We start from the raw sequence: 23,642 nt of genomic DNA, 5'->3' as shown, positions 1-23,642 counted from the left end.
GAGATGTGGCAGTAAAAACATGGTACAGGTAACAGGAAACTTGTTGGCATGTTACAGAAAAGAATTGGCTTCTGGTCTCACTGGAGTCATCCATTTCTGGAATAATATCTATTCTGTGGGCATATGTGTATATGTATATGTATATAAAATTGTAACTGAATGCAATGTATAAGTTCTGGTTTTGTCTAATATGTCTATTTTTTAAAATGAGTTCAATAAACTTTATACCTGAGCAGGGATTTGAGCCAAAATCAAAACATGTAGTGTACTTTTATGCATGTTTACTTAAGTAAGTACTATTATGCCCAAGGGGGGGGGGGTTGCTCTCTAATAAATATGTTTACACCCTTTATTCTCTGTATCACATTAACTCTTATTTGATTATGAAATGCATTTTAGTATACTGGAGTTTCTCTGGATTGTGTTTATTGCTGTAGCTAAAAATATCTTACATTCATTAGAATCCCACAGGTAAACACAGTGGCTGAAATCAATACAATGCTGGTGGATGAAAAGCATATTAGCATTGGCTCCTGTCCACTTTATCCATTGATAGAGGAGTGGATGATACTAAAGGCGTCTCCCAACTTGAAATCTCCTGGTAGAGAATCCAGAAACAAGGAAAAAAGGAAACAAGTATGGAGCTGATTCCTGGGTGAGACAAAGGAGGTGGTTGCAGCTGCTATTTTGCCAAGCTGGTCTCCCCTGCCCTCTCTCTCTCTCTCTCTCTGTGTGTGTGTTAGGGATGGGAAGCATATCATCTTTATTCATTTCCTGATTGAAAAATAGGTTTTCTGGTATCAAGGAACCCTGTTGGGTTCTTTAAAATAAAGTAAAAAAAAGGAACCCTGTTGGGAAGACTAACAGAACAACAAGAGTTTCTCACAGTATTCTCTCAGTATGCCAATGTCTCCGATTGTTTTGGAGGGTTTTATTCTCTGCAGAGTCACCTGGCTTTTTCAGTGTATGTATGTGGGAGGTACATTTCAGCAAGTTCAAATGTGAAGATAACACTTCTGTGTCTACAAATATTCATTTTCTCCTGCAGTAAGGAGGAAGCTACAGTGCTGGAATATCTTTCTATGCACAAATGAAATAATCAAGTATTTACAACTATAGGCTGCAACCCTGCATTGCTCAGAGTAGTGTAGTAGTTCTGCATGTGGAACAATGCCATGTTAAGCCACTTACCACCCACTTGACCTACCATAGAGTCAATGATCTCCCCACCAGCATCACCAGCCATTATATGCTTAGTTGAAAGCAGGGGTGATTTCAGAGGTGTCTGGCTATGTTCCCAAAGCCAAGTGTGAAGCACTCACATCATCTGCTAGGGTGCTCCAGAGGTTTCAGTGGCTGTAACCATTTTGTGTTTGATTATGGGGAAGTTGCAACATGTTTCTGTGATCCACCTCACTCTGCACAAAATGTCCTTGAGGAGGAGAGGTTCAGTGGCTCTACAGTAGGTCCAATGTTGCATCTGAAGTTGCTGTGGATGGAGGGTGGGGAATACCAACTTCTGCAGTGACAAAAAATAGACATTTTAAACTTATGTCTGCATATACAGAATGTCAATCTTTTTCTTTTTTTGTGATGTGATATCATATGAAGGCACAGATGATATGCTTAATTGGCTTTCCATAGCATAAAACAGTGACTATGATGATAGCTTCCTCTAGGTTCCATGCAACAATCCCCTCCTCCCACTCCAACCATTCTTTCACCCACTGCCAATGACAGGACAAATACCTGTTTCAAGGCTTCCTGGTATGACTGAAGTTGATTCTTTCACATTCCTGTTGAGTCAGCCTTGGGAAATTAGGGGTGCTGGTAAACTAGAGAATGCAGCCTTAGCTTCTTGTGAGTGTGATGATGTTGAAGAGAAGAAGACAGCTCATGGGCTGAGGCTGTGGCATGGCAAGTGGGCCATTGGCACACTTACATTTCTGCAAGGAAGTTTGAAAAGGTATAATTCAGGCATAGGAATCATGTGCCCCTTGAGATGTTGTTACAGTTCAGCTCCCAGCAGCTTTTGCCAGAATAGTCCATAGTCAGGCACAATGGTAGTTGCAATCCAACAACATCTAGGGGACTGCCTGGTTACTGGTCTAAGTGCCTATGTCACTGGGGGTTGCATGAGCCTAATGCTCAATTGAATCCTGGTCCTGAATTCTACTGTTGTAAAGGGTGATCAGGGGCAAAATTTGGGTTGCATTCCATTTTTTCCCTCCTTTACACAGTTGTCAGCTGAGTTACTCATCAGTCAGCCCTCCTTTTTCTATGCTTGGGACACAGCAGAACAAAATAACAAAGCTCATGGATGGCTCCAAAAACACTGCTCTTAACAAAAACAACAATATTATTTTGATTAGAAAGTAAATAGTTTTCAAGGACTAGTATAATCAATGTGAGAAGAGGAATATTTTACTTCGAGTGATGACAATTAATCAAGGCAAATTCCTGATTATAAATTATCATGTTTAAATCAAGAATAAGAGTCTCTCTCACTCACTCACCCACTCTCTCTCTCTCACACACACACACTGAATCACAAATTAAAATATTTAATATAGAAAGAAGCAGGTGAAATTGCTAAATACAGGCATTCATGAAATTCTGGATGGAAATTCAGCACTGTGGGTTATAGCAAAATTTGTGTAACATGATGAAGCAGTGCTGAGGCACTGGATAGGGAAACAGCTTTCAAGCAAAGTTGTCACACTGTTTTTGAAATTTACTGATACCATGCCTGGCCACCTCTGGAGGACTGCTCAGGCACATAGCTGAGTAGATTTGGGTCATAGATGTTGATCATAGGTTGCGAATGTTTCTTTAGATTTTGTAAAATTTTGATAATTTTTACTTACTTGTGTGGTAGCACAGATATAAGTCTCTCACAGTCATATGTTATTCTTGTTAACTGCCTTTGATTTTACTTAGACTCCTCATGAATGAGATATTTCCAGGCCTCTTTGTCCTCAACTGATCTGCTCAGGTCCTGCATGCTTAGGGCTTTGGCCTCTGTGACTGAATCTATCCATCTAATATGCTGTCTTCCTCTCTTGCTACCACCTTCCACCTTTCTCAGTATTTTTTCTTCTCATAATGTGTGCGAAATATGACAGATTCAGCTTAGGCCCTTATCACACGTGAAATAGGAACTCCAATCCAAAGTCATTCCATAGGGAAGGGGAAGCATAGTCAATTTGAATCTAAGGCATTTCACATGACTAATTATCACATGTGAAGAGTGAAATTGTGTCATTCCTGAGGCAAAGTGGAGTGAGTGCAAAATAAATTACCACACCAGACAGATTCAACGATTTGAACTGGCACCCTTTTGCATGTTCAGTGGGGCTGAGAAGAAGCCCGGGGCAAATCCCCTCTGGAGAAACATACCAAGAAAACTCCCATGACAACTTCACCTTAAGGATCGGGGTGGATGATGCGGAGGAGGATGAAGAAGCAGGAATCAGAGGGCCAGGGGGGCAGGATCGGGGTGGAGGAGGAGGATGGAGGAGCAGGACGCAGGGGGCCGGGAGGGCAAGATTCGGGTGGTGGAGGATGAGTATGAAGGAGCAGGATGCAGGGGGCTAGGGGTGAAATCGGGGTGGAAGAGGATGAGGATGAAGGAGCAGGGCGCAGGGGCTGGGAGGGCAAGATTGGGGTGGTGGAGGAGGAAGATGAAGGAGCAGGATGCAGAGGGCTGGGGGGGGAGATCGGGGTGGAGGATGATGATGATGATGATGAAGGAGCAGGATTCAGGGGGCCAGGAGGGTGAGATCAGGGTGATCTTCCACACCAGACCAATTTGGATTAAAGTCAAAGTGAGCTTGGAAACACTTTTTGTGAATTCTCTTGTTACCAAATTCACCTACATCAGGAGTCACTTTGGATTGACTTTGGGTCAGGCTTGGAACGACCCTCCATAGAAAGCAATGACGTGTGATAATCAATTGGCAATCATATTTGAAATCTCCTGGAAAACAGGAGAAATTCCAGCAGACTGGAGGAGGGCAAACGTTGTCCCCATCTTCAAAAAGGGGAAAAAAGGGGGAAAAAGAGGATCCCAACATGATTGTCCAGTTAGTCTGACATCAATACCAGGAAAGATTCGGGAGCAGATCATTAAACAGAGAGTCTGTGAACATCTAGAAGGCAATTCCATAATCACAAAAAGTCAACACGGGTTTCAGAGAAACAAGTCATGCCAGACAAATCTGATCTCTTTCTTTGATAAAATTACCAGCTTGGTAGATGAAGGGAATGCTGTGGATATAGTATATCTTGATTTCAGAAAGGCCTTTGACAAGGTTTCCCATGATATTCTTGCAAACAAGCTTGTAAAATGTGGGCTTGACAAAGTAACTGTTAAATGGATCTGTAATTGGTTGACTGGCCGAACCCAAAGGGTGCTCAACAATGGCTCTTTTTCAGCCTGGAGAGAAGTGACCAGTGGGGTCCCACCGGGCTCTGTCCTGGGCTCAGTGCTATTCAACATCTTTATCAATGACCTGGATGACAGAATTGGCTGTTCGACAGTGGAACATATTCCCTCGGAGTGTAGTGGAGTCTCCTTCCTTGGACGTCTTCAAGCAGAGGCTGGATGGCTATCTGTCGGGGATGCTTTGATTTGGATTTCCTGCATGGCAGGGGGTTGGACTGGATGGCCCGTGCGGTCTCTTCCATCTCTATGATTCTATGATTCTATGATCACGATATAATATGAATTCGCATGGTTAAAAACGGAGTGGCTTCGGATTGGAGTTGCAAAAACCGCTGTGTGATAAGGTCCTTAGTCATGTTGACTTCCAAGGAGGATTCAGACACTTACTCATTATAAGAAATGATTAATAGTTATCAATTTTTGGATTTGTATTTTTGCATTAAAAGCCTGATGATGATGATGATGATGATGATGATGATGATGATGATGATGATGATGATGATGATGATGTCACAAGGACTAGAATCCTGGTGTGTGTGTGTGTGTGTGTATTTCCCTTACATGTGTGTATGTCCTTTTGGGGCATTATGCGGATTGGTGTTCCCTTCCACTTTATTCAACAGCCTCTGGAGCCACCAGTGTGGCTGTTCCTTACTTTATAGGGAGCAGACAGGACTGACAAAATGTGGGATACCAAATGATGATGACAGTGCTGAGATCTGCCAGGAACCTCTGCGGATCTCAGAGTTCCTGTAATTGTTTTGCATTCTACCTGCTCCCCAATTAAGCAAGCAATGATTTGGGGGGAGGGGGGGAGAATTCCAGAGGCTATTCACTTAGTCAGGGGTGGTATACGTATGTCTCAGCCAAGCATAGGTTCACATGCAGACCTACTACATTATATTGAGCCATATAGTATTGCAAGCAAAGTAGCATGACTATTCTAGCATGACTGTTACACTATGGAGACTAGTCTAAAATTTAGATAAACAGCATTTTGGATAATAAAACTGTTCCTGTTTGATGGTACGGGCAGAGAGAATTGCAGACTAAATTGCTTACAAGATGAAAATTTCTACAGATTGAAAACTAGGAGTCGGTGAGAAAGGTTCAAACTTGGGCCTGAATCCTATTGCCAGTATAAACTCTCTCAGTCAATGAAAACCTACTAAGTCAACACTCAAGAATCAAGTTGTATGAACTGAAAAGGTCTACTCTGGTTTGTTCTAATATTAGGCTATTGTCTTTACTGCTGCCATGCTTTTTTTTTTCTTTTTTAAAGCATTTGTATGGAAGTTAGGCCCCAAAGCCACAGAGAGGCATATCAAATTGCACCTCCCTGCTTTTGAAGAGCTAGCATCTATGAAATCATTTAGCACACGTCCTGTTATTTTTATAATCTAGGCTTTCCTTCTGCACCCTGATCCCATATCACATCCACTTTTACTCTGCAGTGGGAAAAGAAAGACAAACAATAACTTTTCAGATGAAAAATTTTATAAATTGAAAGCTAATAATATTGCACTTAGAGAACAGTATTTTTGATTTAATGCCTAAATTGACTTCAAAATGTTACAAAAATGTTTGATTGATTTTTTTTAAAGAAATTAACAACTGGGTGTACAGATTTTCACCTTAACACCATATATGTTTGTCTATGACACATTCTAATTAGAGAAATGTGAAATTGCTATTAGCATGGGAAACTGTACTGTGAATTGTAACTTGCCTGCTGTGTGTACAAATTGCCATGCATAGTGCTGGCTCCAGCTATTCAAGTTTGATAGAATTCATTTAGCATATCTCTATTTTTCAAATGTCAGCCGCTATAAAATATTAACTAATGATGAACACCATTCATGAGGCTTTCAGAGAAATATGTGCATTCAGATGCACTAATTTCATTGTATCGAATTTGCGTTGTATAGAAGTGCTTTTATTAAAGCATATTGATTCATATAGATTTGTGCTCCTGTCAACATCAAAATATTCATATGTTTAGAAAGAAGCCATTAATGCTTGATTTTCTTGTTCATTTCTTAAGAGTCGTCAGCAGAGAGGTCTTAGAAGTGTAATCCCCTCTTGTAGACATTTCATCTAGCTATTCCCCAACAATGTGAATTTTTCTAAAAAATGTACCACATCACTTTAAGTCATTCAGTTGTCAGCTACATCTGATACTTCTCCACCATGCTCCAAAAAGGCCACCATTGGGAAAACTGAATATCTTTTTTATAGGTGTCTTGTCAAGGGACCTACAGTTCTTATGGAAAGGACATGTTTAACAGGTCTGTTCAATTTCTGCTTCTGAAGTACTAGAAATTCAGAAATAAACATGGTGCTATGATGAAAAGAGAAATTGTTTTCTTTCCCCTTTGGCCTATTCTAACTTATGGCCACATCCTTTCATTTCTTTCTGAGCCTGGATTGTCATTATTCTTGATATTCTTTTTTGTAAAAAGTGCTGCTTTGCAGTGTTTGAAAACACTTGACTCCCCCCCCCCCCCCAGCAACCAACAAGAGCACATAAAAAGAGTCAGGCAGTGAAATCTGACCCCTTCTTCTGCTGCTATTTACTCCCCCCCCCAACACCCTCTCTTTGATGTGTAAGAGTTACTTGTGGTAGTGTTCAGTAGATTCAGAAGGAGCTTTGCAGGTCCTATTCCTACCTGGAAGTGATGCCTCTGGACATAGGGTTGTTACTTACCAAAGGAACATAAAACCATAATATTTTCAGCTTTTCTTCAATTCAGTGATGGCCACAAGAACTCCCCCCCCCCCCCATCAGAACACCATCTGAGCTTAAAACATTGTTAGCAATACTATACATTAGCCAGGGATAGCATTCTCAGAATCTGTTTGGGGACTTTATGCAATCATTTCCAGTGCCTAAATGAATAGCAAAAGGGGAAGTTTATAGCAAACAGCTTAACCTACCTAAACTTTCCTTGCCTAGTAATGCCTGTTTTAGAAGATTATAGCCCTAGTGGCCAGAAATGTACTGATAGCTGTGACTAGCATGTATGCCTTAGCTAGTCTGGTGTTTAAAGAAGGATAGACTAAGACAAAATGCAAAAAGACAGGACTCTAAAGTCTTGTTCAGGTATTTGCCTAAACATGTGTAAGGCTAAAACTGAGGACAGGGGAATGGGTAGCACCTAAATGTCCCCAATGCACTCCTGACTTAAACTATAAGTTATACTGTCTGGTATTGATTATAATATGAGAATGCATTTGTCTGAATACAATTACAAAGCTCATGTAGGAAAGGATCCAACCTAATCAGGGTTCTCCTTCATGGATGTTTTTGAACTATTTTTATCCAAACATAGTTACAGAGATCCCTTAAGGCTACCATGATCAATGTATTAAGATCTAACTTGCATTTGGATGGTCAGGGATATTGGGAAATGTGCTTACAAGCTTAGGGCTTCATCCCCACTTTTAAACCTACACACGTTCAGAACAAACAGGTTGTTTTACCTGAAACATTGCCCCAACTACCAAAAAACCTATGGTGGTATTAAATTGCTGCCAAAACAATTCTTAGGGACATCTCTCATATAAATAGGGTTTAATGCAATTATCACAGTAAGTGGTAAAGTAGATACTGAAGTCTGAATAAATTTAAATTCTATCAATCTTTTTAAAAAATGTTTTTAAAGATATATTTCAATTGAAATGCCAAATTTAAATAAAGCTGAGAAGATATTTTTCTTCCGATTCTAGTCATAGGTGAAATCATTACTATTATATTTCTCATCTCCAAAACGCAAGACTTAATTTGTCTCATTCTTGCTTAAAGCCAAGACTTAATTTGTCTCATTCTTGCTTAAGCCAATGGCTCATTCTCTGCTGTATAAGATCCTGGCTAACAAGTGAGCTGTGATGCAGTGGTCCAGCACTTTGTGCTTCCTCCCAGCTTTGAGTTCTCCTGGGATTGCATTTAATCATGCCCTTTACTATTTGCACATTCTGCTAATTCATTTGACAGCTTATAGTCTATGCTTGAGGTGGTGTGCTTGAGATGATATATTCCAGTGAGTGACAGAAAAATGAGCCTTTTGTAAATCTAGACTTATTTCTAAGGAATTTTATATATCCACTTATTCAAGGTCTGAATTACTAACTCAATAGGTCAAGAGGTTTAATCAGATGCCTATATGCCAAAATGAAGATGGAAATGAATAGTTCATTCCTTTTCATTCCTCGGAAAGGGAAAAAAGTGGTATCTGGTGGAGACTGAGGTTTAGAACAGAGTTGAGCTCCCTACATTAATGCAGTACTGAAGGCCTATAGTGTTGAGTAAAAGAGCAGATTTGTTTTCTATAACAGCTTCCCAATGCACTAACATGAAACAGTGCCTGGGAAGAAGCAGTGTACCACAATGACATATATCCAGAATATCCAGAAAATCTGAAAACTCCCACCTTTTGTGAAACAATTTCTTCACCATGAAACGAGGAGGAGGGGTACATTTCCAACAATTTAAATAATTTCCATTTATTCTGGGCTTTCAATTTTGTTACCATAAAAGATGGGGACATTTTCACCTATATATACTGATATACTGACTACAGAGAGCTCCAACTTCAGTAAATAAAATATTTTATTTGAAAATGTGCAAGAGTGCACACAAACATACAAAAACCAAGATGACCATAAGTATCACACAAAGCTACTGTACCAGAAAGAAAGATGCGGGAGGCTAGAGAGAGAGAGAGAGGAGAGAGAGAAGTCAGTGATTAAAGAGGGTATGGTAACCATATATATATATATATATATATATATATATATATAATATATAGAAGAATTTGCAGGTCCACTCCCACCCCACCTAAAATTTACCTGGAAATGGCACTACATCATGCCATGGCTACATTTTCAATGTGACACTTACAGGATTGAAAAGCTTTGACAGGCTTCTCATTGAATTTCTGCAATTACTCAAAGTTCTGGAAAATCTTTGTAAAAGAGGGATAGTTGACAGAGATAGTACCTCTTTGCAACTATGTCTTACTGATAATATTCCATCATCATTGAAAAACACTGGCCTTTACCTTCACTCCCTCCCACCAGACAAAAATGCAGTGAAAGCATCTAAAGAAACAATTCATCCTTTTTTGTGTGTGGATTTTTTGGACCGGTTTGCCCACCACAGAAGGTGGGGAAAAGGCAGGAATAAAATTCTCTTGAAAAAGGGCCGCATGCCTCCCCCCCCCCCCAAAAAAAAAAACCAACCCTATGGATTCTGGCCATGAAAGCCTTCAACTTCAAATTCAGTGTTGCTCTACCCAGTATCTCAAGATAGGTTTGGGAAGGATCCACTTGAAACATAGTAGAGCAGGGGTGGCTATCACACAGCTTTCCGAACAATGGTAGACTGCAACTCCCAGCATCCACCATTATTAGCTTGGCTAGCTAGAGCAGGCAGGGCCTGCACTATTGCTGTAGACCAATCGCTAATCAATGTAGACAACACTGAATAACCCAAGTTGCATTATACTCTCCGATTCACATAATGCAGTGTCCTATGTGTCTAGCACTGAATATGGTCTAGTGGGAGAGGGGTGGACTAACTCCCGCATCATTAAATACCAAATGGAAGGTATCTGATTACTAGTTGTTCTCCAGAGAAACATGGGAAATTCAGCCAAAATCCTGCACTACATAGGACATGTAGCTATGCATCCTAGAGTACTTCCTGAAACTTACCTTTTCAGCACTGCAATCTCACCCACACATCAATTTTTCATGAAAATGTGTGTGTGTATGTGTGTGTGTGGGGGGGGGGGTTGGTTGTTGCATGTGCAACAACTGTAAGTGTGAACTGTAATGTCAAAGGGAGACTTACAGTATCTTAATTACGAACAGCGTGTCAATCTTCTTTTCCCTCACAGAAACCTTGGTATGTTTTTAATACTTTCTAACAGAAGCCCATTCTAATATTCCCTTAATCAACCAAGTTGAATATATGTCCACTTTATAAATAAATGAGTGTGCTTCCTTGAGAATCATGTCAATGCAGCAGAGTAAAATATTTATCATTGTCACAGCATAGTTAATCAAGTGAACTCTGTACAGTGTTTGGATAGTAAGAAGATTTTTTTTTTACCAACTGTTGTCTTCCTACTTATTTCAAGGAATTTGTCTGCCCTGTAGAAAAAGAGAAGTTCAACCAACATAAAACAAATTGTTCTAATAAATTTAACTGAGGAAGCATTGTTTGGGATTTTTGTCAGCATGTTGCACATGTGCCTTAATTATTTGGCATTTATTCCCAGCATTGGAACTCAGAAGGATTCTCTGGACTGATATGTTGAATTGCTGACTATCTCATTGAATAACGAGACCAGACACAGAGAACTGGGTTATAAAAATGGGCAACTTTATTAAACTCAACCTATTTAAGTTTAATTTCTTTGAGAACTGCAAAATGAGGGGGAGAGAACCTTGTGTAGGAACAGCTGGCGGATGGTCTGCTCCAAGACCAATTCCCCAGCTTCCAAAGGGCGAAAACACCTGAGCCCCAAGGGCAATCCAGAAGTGGGTTGCTCCCCAGCTGGCCCGCATCTGGAAGGCCAACCCAAGACTCCCCCACTTAACTCACCAGACTTAAGTGAGGGTTTAAACCTCAGGCCAGTCCCAAGGCAAGTCTCTTTTCCTCCATGTTTAGTCACCATATATAAACCTCAGTTCCAGAGACCCACATTCTCCCTTTAGGAGGGTGCTGAGGTGTTCACCAAAACCTCTATCTCCCCCCGCCTATGCCATGAAACCTATTTATGACCACACCCAAAGTCAATCAGCGCACACCACTTTTATTTACATTTCTGGTCTCTCCAATGAGAGGCCAGCAAAGCCTTCTCCCAATACCAATGGGTTGGGAGAAGTATTATGTCAGATTATTATCTCTTAATTATTCAGTTTGCCCAAATCCAAATTCAAAATAATAAAGATTGTATACAGTGATAGGTTAGGTACCCTGAAGGTACCAGATCCTGTCTGATCTTGGAATCTAAATAGGGTCAGGCCTGGTTAGCACGTGGATGGGGACTACCAAGAAATACCAGGTGACATAACTGAACCCTTAAAATACCTCAACAGCTGTCACAGAGAGGAGGGGGAATGCCTGTTCTCTCCTGCCCAAAGGGTAGGACCATGTCTAATGGTATGAATTCAGACAAACATCTTGACAGTAAGCACAGTTCAGCAATGGAAATAATTGTCTAGGGAGGTGGTAGGGTCTCCTTCTCTGGTCATATTCAAAAAGAGGCTGCACAGCTACTTGTTGGGGATCCTGCATTGAGCAGGAAGTTGTATTCAATGAATCATGAGGCTCCATCCAATTCTATGATTCTATCACCCTATGACAATTAATCCACTTTCAATTTGCTATTTGCTGGTTTTTCAACAACAGAAAATCCAGCAGAACTAGCTATTTGCTGGTTTTTCAGCTACAAATTAATATATATATATATTAGAAAATGTATTTGCAAAGCCATGGGCCTATTCTAGAGAAAGAAGACAATTCTTATGTGAGGCTGTTGACAATATCATTTGATATGCATAGTTTTCTGATTGCAATATGTATCATTAAAAATTATACTGGAGGAAGAATCATCTTGAATTGCAACACTGGCTTAATGTAGAGACTGTAGTTATTATAGAGTCTTCTCAGCTAATACAATATACTAATACAAATAGGAAAAATTGTAAGAAATATTTTTATTAAATTTTAAAATGCAATAAATAATGTTTCATTACAGGTCAAAGTGAGAAACATGAATCCGATAATGTTATACATCACATACAGCTGCAAGCCTTTTTTGTATTGGTCAAAGTTTGTTGTTGTTATTAAAATATTGGATGTTTTTAATGCATACAGAAAAATTGGGTTTTCACAATAGATCACTGAAATGAGAACTAGTTTCCTTATTTTATAATCACTTTTGCTCAGATCTCTTTAACCTGGATTGACCATATACCCACATATATTTCTGCCATTTTATCCTGTTTCAGTGCATTCCTAAACACATCTTCTCAAAACAAATTCCAATTAAATTCCACAGCACTTACTCTGAGGAAACTGGGTATAGGATTGTAGCCTGAATCATATTTACATTTTAAAAGACGGCTCATATTTCCCAATAAGTACCAATTTCAAGTATGACAGATGCAACGGGCTTATCAAAGAGGGATGGATTAACCTCTGCTTTGCCTTCAGAATGATGGCATGTTGGATTCATTCAACAAAAATACTGAGGAATCAACAATATAAACCAGACTTACAATCTTAGTTATCATTATGTAAACTACAGAGCAGCAGATCTGTGTTCCTCTGGAGCTTAAACCTGTAAAAACAAGAAGACTACTTAAATTCACATGCTAAAAGCATTAATGATAAAAGCTGGTTTTAATTTGATTATTATACATTGTGTTTTAAACTGTGCAGATTGAACCTCATTCCGGTTGTTATTCTTCAGGAGACTGGAGAATCTATTCCTAGCAAATAGCTTCACACTATCAGTTCACTATGACGGTATTTTAAGGAGCTTAGCACTTTAAGGCTGTTCTCTGCCACTGCACTGTTTTATTTATTACACAATTTGTGGAGACATATTGCTGTACAGTTATATTTCTGTAGAAGCTCAATACATGCTAACCTGTAAAAATATTGCACTTGAATTCCAGTTTTTGGAAGAACACCAGCTTACTACAATCATTATGATCATCCATTGAGATCTTTGGAAGAGGTTCTACCTGTGTCCCACTACAGTCTGAGACCCTTTCACTCTGCACATTTATGATTACACTTTAAATGCCATGGTTCTGTCCTATAGAATTGTGGGATTTGCAGTTTAGGAAGGTAGATTTCCAATTTTCAGCCAGAAAGCTCCTGTAGTTCCTCAGCAAACTACAAAACCTTGGATTCCATAGGATGCAGACATGGCAGTTGAAGTAGCATCATAGTGCTATAATGGAATAGTGTTTTTACCATGATGGTGCCTGAGCCTTGGCACTCTCAGACGGTGGGGATGAAAAGAAGATTTACTTTTATTTGCTTTCCAGCTGAAAAAAAGGGGAGGTGGTTTTGACACTTGGGAAACCTAGTTGGTAAGGAGAGCATAGAGGAGAGAATTTTGCATAGGTTTTGCCTAGTTTTTGAACATCCCAAAATGTTTTGAGAAATTACCATGTGCAGAAATACACAAGATTTTTGTTATAGAAAAATTGTGGCTGGCATCTTATTCAGTAGTCAGGGCATCACACACTGGACTGAATGACCTTGTAACTTTTGAGATTCCTCTTTATTTTTGAGATTAATGACTGAACATGTCCCCCAAACCTTTCAGCCAGGCAGTGACCCAACAGAAGTTTTTTCAATGTGCTGGGAAATGACTGCTGCAACACTCTCCCAGTTGCAGGACACATCTTTGATGTATGATTTCTACCACTGTTTCCAAAAATAGATATGAGTCCCTGGAGAAGGAAAAAGGTGGGGTACAAAAATAACAATAACACAACTAGAGTCACTTTTTGCAAGAAAAATATGTTTGCTTGGAAGCAATGGTCAAAATTGAATTACTAGCCCTGTCTAGAATAAACTTATGGAAACAATTGGATGGTGATTTGGTTCACCTTTCAACAGTTGATTCAATGAGACTACCTGAGACTAACCAATGGGATGCCAGCCATTTTGGTGCAAATATTGTGATTTTTGTACAAAAAAGTGGGGTTCTTTTTTTGTCCCAAACCTACAATTTTTAGACCCACACCCACAAACACACACAACTCATGTATTTCTGCTCAAAACAATTTCCTGTTCAGATACCGGGGGGGGGGGGACTGTACAGAAAATGTCAACTTTCTCTCACTGTGGAAAATCTATCAAAATGTGCATGCCTATGAGGAGTGATCTTTTAATTTTCTTCCACCAACTGCCTTTCTAGCCCGATGTTTGTTTTTCCTTATACCTTTTTTTAAAAAAAATTGCTTTTCTTTATATACCACATCTCTAAACTGCTGGTTTGTGATCTGAATACTTTTATTTTGTTGACTGTTATATGGGTATCATAACTTCAGTGAACCTCTTTGGGTTTTTGTTTAAATCTTGCACAGCAATAGGCAAGCTGTTAATTCTCCCTTCTGTGTCTCTTTCCTTTTTAGCATGCATTTTCAGCTTGATTTAGAGCCTATGTGCAGGGGGTGTTATCTGTTTTAACCCCTGCATAGCATTCAGTATATTTTAAGCATTTTTAAAATGGTAAATAATGAGGATTATTATGTCGAGGACTTTGATTTCAGTGCAACCCAGTAACTAATTTCCACACAGCTGGTACAGCTGCAGATTTCACTTACATCAGCAAGTTGCAGATCCTCTCAGCTCCCTAAAAATCTGCTGCATGGTTTTCATGTTAATTGCCTTTTTTCTCATCTAGACACAGAAGAGACTGCACCTAGGTTCACCTGGTACTATAATATCAAGTTAGTGTCAAAAATCTTTCTAGCTCTGGTTCTTTTCAGTAGTCAAAGGAGCACAGCAACAGTGCTGTGGGCAAGAGGGGACTCACTTGACATGGTTGGAATCCTAATTTCGTCACTGCTGCTACCTTCCCCTCCATCACTCATGGTTCTTATTTCAATAAGGTAATCTTCTTCAAAAGGTACCAACAATTCAGCAGATGTATTGTTTGTCTCCAGTATATGGGTGGTGCTTTGTCGATTTTGCCTATACAAAATCTAAATATAGAAAGAGAGGAGGAAAGCATGTTATAGTATTGTTGTTTGCTTGTTTTTGTAAGTATTCTCCCCATGGTGGGTTGTGTTCTCAGGTCTCATGAAGCAATTCTGCAGCATATTTCCAAGCATCCTGTGGATCCATTCAAGAAAAAAACATGGTGTGCTCCTGCTGCTTACAAGCCTTCTCTATGGAGATTCACCCTGGGAAGTCTAAGGGGTCTAGGGATGCATTCACAATGCCTGACTATCATTCCTGCAGTGGCATACACATTTGAATTACTTCTATCATTAATCCATCTACAATATAATGTAGCAATATTCTGTATTTAGTTTTTAGAGCATCATCTTTCATGTACATAGTTAATTGAATGCTGGTTTTTGAGTGTCTACAATAAAGCAGGAGAACATGGCCAGTTTCATATCCAGTTAGCTTTGAATGCTGCAATATAATAGAATTGAGTTGAAATACAGGAATCGGCTTTTACGGGTTTCTGTGCTATAGATAGAATATCATGTGAAACATGTCCCATGGAATTCAAAATTCAGTCCTGTAGTCAAGTGGACTGTTGGGGAAAGCAAGCAGTTTTATTCCCCCCCCCCCACCTTTGAATTTTACCCTTGTTGGTAAATTCTTAGCACAGACTTAAAATACATTCTTCATACATCCTAAGTCTTAAGGTAATTTTTATGCCATTCAATGTGTCTCTTTTAAAAGCACAAAAAGTCATGGGAACTGGTAAAAAAAATGAAAGAGAAAGGGATGAGTACAAGATGTTGAAATCTGATTTAGTTGGTCAGTGGGGGAACTTATGGAAATGAAGTAAGAACTTCACATTAAGATGAAATTTTAGAAATTATGGGTTTTGTATGCTCGCAAATGAACTTATATGTGAAGGAAATAGAATTGTGAAGAAGTGCTATGTCTGTAATTGGTAGAGGGCTGCTGCTTTGTAGCTATGTAGAAGAGCTGGCAAAGGGACTGATGTGAAATGAAACATGGGCAAGGGGGATCTGGTGTGCATCAGATGCTCTCAATGTGGATAAATTATGTATCTTCACAGTTCAATAAATGGCTTTCTTAATGCCTTTGGTCTTTAGTTAAAGAAGGTTTACCACACTAGCGAGATCCCGCAGGCAAACGGGATTTAAACATGATTTAAAGCAAAGAAAACCCGGAAATAATGGAGGTGGGATATTTTACAGCAAATTTTGGTGTATAGGCTCACCAGAAGAGATCCGTCTTGAGTGCCTTCTTGAAGGCATCTAAAGTGGTAATAAGGCAGATCTCTTCCAGCAAGTTATTCCATAAATTGGGGCTATGGCAGAAAATGCTCTGTGGGAAGTTGTTGTTAACCTACTTTTTACACTCTCTAATAATTTCTTTCCAGATGTCCTGTGAGTGCGGGGTGGATTGTGTAGGGAGAGGCATTCCCTCAAGTAACTCAAGCCCAAGCCATATAGGTAATAACCAACACATTGTATTGGACTCGGAAGCTGATCAGCAGCCAGTGAAGAGATTTTAATTTTGGTGTTATGTGGTCCTTCGTCCTTTAGGGGAAGTGTGCCTGGGCCTAGGGATCCTTAGAAGCAATTCAGTGTGATAAAGTTCCCAAATTTGCAAGTTTTGTTTGAATTTGAATGTACTTTAAATCATGATTAAATCTCGTTTGCCCGCGAGATCTCGCTAGTGTAACAAACTCATAAGTTGTGTGACAGTACATATAGGTTTCTGGCCGTTATGTTTAAATATGAGTATATCAAGGTACAGTATATACATGGCAGGGGCTGCTATCACACTGCAGAATTAATGCAGTTTAACACACTGCTTTAACTGCCATGGCTTGATGCTATGGAATCTTGGGATTTGTAGTGTGTTGTGGCACAGAGATCTCTGTCAGAGAAGGTTAAATATCTCAAAACTACAAATCCCAAAATTCCATAGCATTGAGCCATGACAATTAAAGCAGTGTCAAACTGCATTCATACTTCAATGTAGATTCAGCCTTAGTATGTCAAGTGCAAAATAGAAATAGAAGCTATAATTTTAAGGATGGGTAGTGTAAATAGGCACCTGGCACTATTCCCCTAACGTGGTGGAGCTATCCATTCACAGTTATCTACTGGACTGGTATTATATAACAAATTAACCTACTCAACCAACTGCTGTCACTCTAGGTGTAGTAGTCATTCACGGGTCTAAGAATTTAAAAAATCCTGTATGGATGGGGACACACATTGTTTTGTCACTGTTAGACGATCAGTGGTTTGAAGGTAGCTTACTGTTTGGGCCTGGTGTTAATTGGTTTGGTTTGTGGGCAGAAATTATGTCTTGAAGTAAAGATTAACAAGCATTTTGAGATACCTTACTGGAGAAAAGAGGCTTGCCCAGAACAGTCTCTCAGAGTTGATAGGTTTGAGAAAAAATTAGGGCCGAAGCAGACCGGCAGTTTGGAATAGCCTCTGGCCTGTGATTGGCCCAGGACCACGGTGACTGGATGACCCACTCTGAAATCAGGCTGCAACTGTGGTCTCAAACAGGCTGCTGGCAAGGAGCAGATTTTTCACAGCCCTTTTCCTGGCAGCCTTGGGCTGCCTTAGGCAGCCTCAGAGCAGCTTCCAGAGTTGTTGGAGGCAAGTGTCATCTGCATGGCATGCCCCCAAAGCAGATGGAAGATGCACCTTTTGGCCCTCTGTTTTGGGCCTTAGTCACTCTAGGATGTTGGTAACTTTTGTGAATCCAGTAGTTCCAAGGGTTCATAATTGGTGACACTAGGGCTTGTCAGAATGCCCTGAAGGGTCAGCCTGCAGCTGCCCTGTTTAGCACCTAATCAGGGCCTTGGCACCTACAAGCTGCGGCCTTGATGTGGCCTTTCTGCAGCACAAAAAGAATCTGCAAAAAGCAGCTCCTTTTTGCGCCACAGAAAGGGTGCTGTAGCCACCAGCACTGTGGCTTTTCAGCACTCCTTTGGTGCTGCGTCATCTAGATGCAATGCCAAAGGAGCAAGGTGACACCACCTGTTGTGTGGTGTGGTACAAGGCATCACACTGGCATGGGGGTGGAGTCAGGGTGTGCATTATGCAGATGACACCCCCCCACTCCTCCCCCATGCTGGCCTTTATCACCTGTCTGTACACCCTGACTGTTAGCAGAAGCTTTCATATATTCTTAAGGGAAAAGAGCAATGAAGACAATGAACTGTCCAACTGAAGAATGGAGGCCATGTTATTGAATCCATTCCTTCACTCCCTCTAAACCTCTCAGTTTTGCTTTTCTTGCATTTCTTTTCTATAATTCACTGCCATTCCCATTTGGCCCTAGTTCCACAGTGGAAGTTTCTTCACAGAAAATTATGCACATTTTTGTGTGCATTTTCCAAAATGTATGTAATTTTGTACACGTTTACTTGTTTGTATATTTTGTTACAATTTTCATGGTCTAGGGAAACATAATTTAATATTTTCATAGGAAAACCTGAATGTAATTAATATTGTTTTCATCTGTAATCTTTAGTTACGCACATGCACATGCCTACAGTAATCAAATATGTAATTGGAAGGAATCTACCTTTATTCTTCACAGGTTAGTATCTTTTGTGAACCATTGTGAGTTTTCTTGTGTTTGTCTTTACATTATATGGAGGAAGAGTCACTCATGTAAGACTCCCTCTTCTGTGTGGGGGAAGTGAAACAGACAAGTCACAGATTTACTCTAGTGAGAACTGGTTCTCTATTCAGACATTAAGAATAAGATTAACCTGAAGGATAAGATTAACCTGAGGTAAGGGGATATGCTAGCCCTGCCTCTTCCACTGGCAATCTCTTGGAGTAGGAGAATTTCTGTTATTAATGGAGGCGCTCCACATGATACAAAACCAAAAATGTTGGATTATGTGATCACTTAGACAGGCTGCACATGTACTGTATGTATTTTAGCAATGTATGTATTTTAACGGACCGTAATCCCTCCTCGATACATAAACTATTATTACTATTATTACTGGAGGTCTCCTCTTCATTGTACTGATGAGGCTAGCCTGCTTCCATGTTTATTTTAATCTGCCTTGGAATGCTTGGACTTCCCACCCTTGGGAACACCCCCCTTGGATGCCTAACTGATGTGTAATGAAGCGTAAAGTATGGTGACCATCTTACTTACTTTGTAGCCTAGGACCTCAGATTCATTTTCCATTGTTTTCACATGCTCCCAGTTTAAACATATCTTTGAATTTATCAATTTCCAGGCAATGTTTGCTGGGCGTTGGCTTGGTGCTTTAAAGGAAATAAACTTAATATTAATCATAGAATTAAATTTCAGATTGTAATTGCCTAAATAGTGGTCATGGTAATAAAACATATAAGACACAACAAAGTCACTGTTTAAAGGCTATTTTTACAATTGCCTTTCCTGTGAATTTTATTCAACCACTGCAGGGAAAATCACTAACCTGTCATTTGTATGAGGGAACATAAAGAAATGTCATTGTTAAGCATTTTATATACATAGGAAAGACAATTTGGGCAGCTACAAGCTTTATTATCCAGATACTATGGATGTAGTTCATTAAAGATATTGTATTCATTCTTACATCCTATGGCATTTTATAGCTAGCAAGCTAGGGGTCACTGCTTGTTTTGACCAGCTTCAGTGGAGGAATAAGCATTTACTTTTTCTCTTATGCTCATGGCTTCCTCTGTCGTCTGTGAACTTGGTGACCTTTACACGTCCAGCCTCATGATGCCTGCAGATTACATTACCACTGTACTGATTTGCAAAACACTCTCCATGAGATAGAAGAGCTCAGACCCACAAGTACTGGCCTAGGTCATGAGGGCAACCCAAAAACTTTCCAATTGTCTGGATGATTTGCACTGAACATTCATTTGGCTCTATTCATCTCTTTAGAAAATAATGAATAAATGTGTCAAGGTTGCACACAATTGTAGCAGAGCTAAGGAGACCTCCTTCATCAGTCATTGGGCTTTCCATCCCATATCAACTCACAGCTGGTCATTAGGTTGTAGAAGGAAGAGTGGGAGAGTCCTTTTTAAAGCTTCTTAGGGGCTGGGCAGGCTGGCTATTATGGCCGGCCTGGCGGCGGAGTTGGGATATGGCATCCATACAATGCATACTCCAACTCCACCCCCATGGCGGCATGATGCCATGCGCTGCTTTACATGACACACTGCATTTACATGACACAGTGCCAAGGGTGAGCCTTAAAGCTGTGGTGCTGCAGCTATCATGCCCTTTCCAGGCTGCAAAAAGGAGCCACTTTTTACTGCTTTTTGCACCCTGGAAAAGCCAAATCAGGGCCATGCCATGCAGTTGCCACAGTCCCAATCTGGCACAGGTGGAGGTCACTGTAGGCCACCCGTTAGGGGCAGTCTGCACAGCCTCTAATACTATCTGGCTTTTGGTTCTAATGGCACCACTTGAAAGGGATTATATTTTGTGTTGCTATGGGTTTGTGAGTATTGTAATGTTGTGGGTTCTGGGAACAGGTGAACAGAAATCAAGAAACTTCCTTCAGATTGGATTTTATATGAAGTGGAGGAGAGTTTCTGGACTTCTTTTTAATGAAATTCCTGCAGTACTTGTGAAAGTTTGAGACTGACCAAATATACAGTATCTCTACTGTAATCTGTCTTTCACATACCTTCAATCTCTGATTGAATTGATTTAGAGCCTTATGGCATGAAAAAAGAAAGGTGAATGGAGCCAGAGAATAGTTTTCTCCATACTTCTCAGCATGCTGTTGTAGCATTTCCATTCTCTTCCAGAGGGAGGTGATAATACAAGTGTGCTTTTTGCTATGCAGAAAAAATCTGTTTGAACAAAAGTATGCTTTTATGACCTCCTTTGGGGAGAGAATGGAAACCCTATGATGTCATGTGGAGAGGCACAGAGAAAGCTTTTGACTTTCTTTTCTCATGTGATAAGTCCCCTAGTTCCTTGCCCTGCATGAATACTCCTTTTTTTCTGTGATTCTGGTCCAAGGGAGATTACTCCTAGACTCTCACTTGTCATAGCAGCCTATTAAAATCTGTCATTTAGGACCCAGACCTACATCAGAGAAAATACATATTCTCTTTTTTAATTGTAAAAATGTTTGTTTTAGTAAGTTACTTGGAAAATTCTACACATATTAAGCTTGTTTTTATGCAAAGGGCATACAAAAGAATTTCAAAACGACCACAGTTACATATTAAATGCCATTTTTTTTAAAAAAAAATCCTTTTTGTCCATATAAAGAATGACCACAAGTTCACAGCTGGAACCAACAAGGGGGGAAAAGAGTATAATCAGGTTTCTTTTTATTCTTTCCATCATTACATGGCATATAATTCTACAGAGAAAAGGACAGAACTAACAGGATGCCCATTTCATTATTCTAAAATATGTTCTGGTTCAGAAAAAAAGAAAGAATTAAAGGAAATCCATCATTGGAAAAGAGGACAAAAGGAGAAACAGACTTGTATAAAATCTGCATATGCTAAATTGCATATATAGATGAAAATGTAAAAATACATTTCAAACACATCTCACCATAGTGGGAAAGCTGTACCTTTGTGAGCTGAGTGCCCTCTCATTCTGCTGTTCAGGTGATAACTGTTGATAACCAAATTCAACACTTGACCCCTACTGGCTCTCTCTAGCATAAATTTATACTTTGAAGTCACCAGAGCCTGTGTAATCTGAGAAGGTAAACTGGGTCAGGTCTGGTTAGTACTTGGAAAAGAGACCATCAGAGAATATTCAGGGTAAGTTAATGACAAACCCACTCAGAGCATGCTTTGGATAAGTAAATCTTATAAATTCATGGGGTTTACAGTTGCTTTGAAGGCATACACATGTACTACTGCTACTACTACAGGCTCTCTCTTATTTTTTGAAGCTTAAACCAGATTTGGGCCTCATCCAGGTTGGTGATTTGTGTTGTATGATTGTGCATCATTTCATGCTGCTTCTTATCATTTGCAAAGATATTACTATATTTTAAAGCAAACAAAAAAACCCTAAATTAACCTGTGTAGAAGCAATGGTTTATTTGTGAGTGCCTTGCTTGTGACATAGGCTGTGATGCTAGATCTGACTGCATTTGTCCCTCCTTGCACTCCTCCTGTTTTCTTTCTGGATATTTTGCCTTTTTAATGGTCTCTTTTCTTTATGATGTTTAAATTATTATTTTTGTTTTATATTATTTTTCATTATTTTAAATTTTCCTAGAAGATTTAGTGCTGTTTTAAAACTGCTCTAGAATTTCAGCACTCAATAACTGCTTTAATAATAATAATAAATAAAAGCTTCATTTCTAGCCCTCCTTTCCAGAGATCAAGGAGGGTTACAATGGTGGATTTTGCAATAGTATTGCATGCAGGGAAAATTGCTGCATTCAGCTAGAGTAAAAAAAAAGTTGTCATGGGATGTATCCACACTAGTGATCCACAAACTGTAGTCCTCCAGATGTTTTGGACTTCAGCTTCCTGAACATTCCTGACTGTTGTGTGGGGCTTCAGGGACTTTAAGTTCATATGAATAAGTTTGGGTATCACTAATCTACACTGTAGGAATAATGCAATTTAACACCACAGTAAGTGATGTAGCTCCATTTTATGGAATCCTGTGATTTGTAGTTTTACAAAGTCTTTAGCCTTTTCTGCCAAAGAGTACTGGTGCCTCACAAAACTTCAAACCCCAGGATTCTGGACGATGGACCCATGGCAATTAAAGGGATGTCAAATGACACTGGAGCTTATCGTGTTTGCTTGTAAAACCGGCTTACCTCTAGCTGGCTTAAATCTTAAACTGGGCAGTATCTTGATGTTATCAGTTGGATTTGGCTGCCTAATCTGTTGCCTGTGTGCATCTTGAGCCCATCCCTGCTTCCAGGAGGGCTCTGGCAGCCATTGTCTTAAATCAGAAAACTCCCGGATCCAAAAAGAGCCAGGAGGAGCTCTCCTGGAAGTGGGGATGGACTTGGGATGCAAGTGGGTGACAGATTAGGCAGCCAAATCCATCTGATAGCATCAGGATGCTGTCCAATTTAAGATTTAAGATTGCTAGAGGTAAGCTGGTTTTACAAGCGATATGATAAATTCCACTCGCTGCTCCTCACGCCTGGAACCTTCTTCCCCCGCAAGCAAGAGCCATCACTTCTTTTACCAGCTTCAAAACGGAGTTGAAGACCATTCTGTTCAGAGAAGCGTTCCCAGGCATTGCATAACTGTCACTTGCTATTTGATGTTCTTTTGTTGCCTGTTTTATTGAATCATTTCCTGTATTGCCATGTACTTTATATGTATTATGCTACTAGAGAGGTCCCTTCCCCACCACCACTCCCTTCTCCTTTTGTGTCGTGCCTTGTTAGATTGTAAGCCTGAGGGCAGGGAACCGTCCAATTAAAAAGATTGTATGTACAGCGCTGCGTAAATTTACAGTGCTTTATAAATA

The 23,642-nt window shown here is 39.8% G+C and overlaps 1 protein-coding gene and 1 long non-coding RNA gene across 8 annotated transcripts in view; both read right to left on the bottom strand.

The window, feature by feature from the left end:
- The window catches only part of LOC121922680, a 365,925-nt gene that overhangs the window by 39,244 nt on the left and 303,039 nt on the right, over positions 1 to 23,642 (bottom strand). The gene's annotated exons all lie outside the window — the stretch shown is intronic.
- The window catches only part of LOC121922678 (contactin-6-like), a 193,882-nt gene continuing 182,462 nt past the window's right edge, over positions 12,223 to 23,642 (bottom strand). For 5 of the 7 annotated variants that reach the window (XM_042452387.1, XM_042452385.1, XM_042452384.1 and 2 more), the window contains 3 exons: positions 19,347 to 19,459; positions 15,022 to 15,190; positions 12,223 to 12,801 (listed from right to left, as the gene is read on the bottom strand). In XM_042452387.1, coding sequence (XP_042308321.1) covers positions 12,671 to 12,801; positions 15,022 to 15,190; positions 19,347 to 19,459 — 413 coding nt within the window. In that variant the 3' untranslated portion in view covers positions 12,223 to 12,670. Of the gene's footprint in view, positions 12,802 to 15,021; positions 15,191 to 19,346; positions 19,460 to 23,642 lie in introns of those variants that run through there. The other 2 variants (XR_006102208.1, XR_006102209.1) reach the window with 2 other exon arrangements.

Source organism: Sceloporus undulatus, chromosome 2 (genome assembly GCF_019175285.1).
Source record: "Sceloporus undulatus isolate JIND9_A2432 ecotype Alabama chromosome 2, SceUnd_v1.1, whole genome shotgun sequence".
NCBI lineage: Eukaryota > Metazoa > Chordata > Lepidosauria > Squamata > Phrynosomatidae > Sceloporus > Sceloporus undulatus.
Note: the sequence above shows the minus strand (reverse complement) of the source record. Positions and strands in the feature narration are given on the sequence as shown.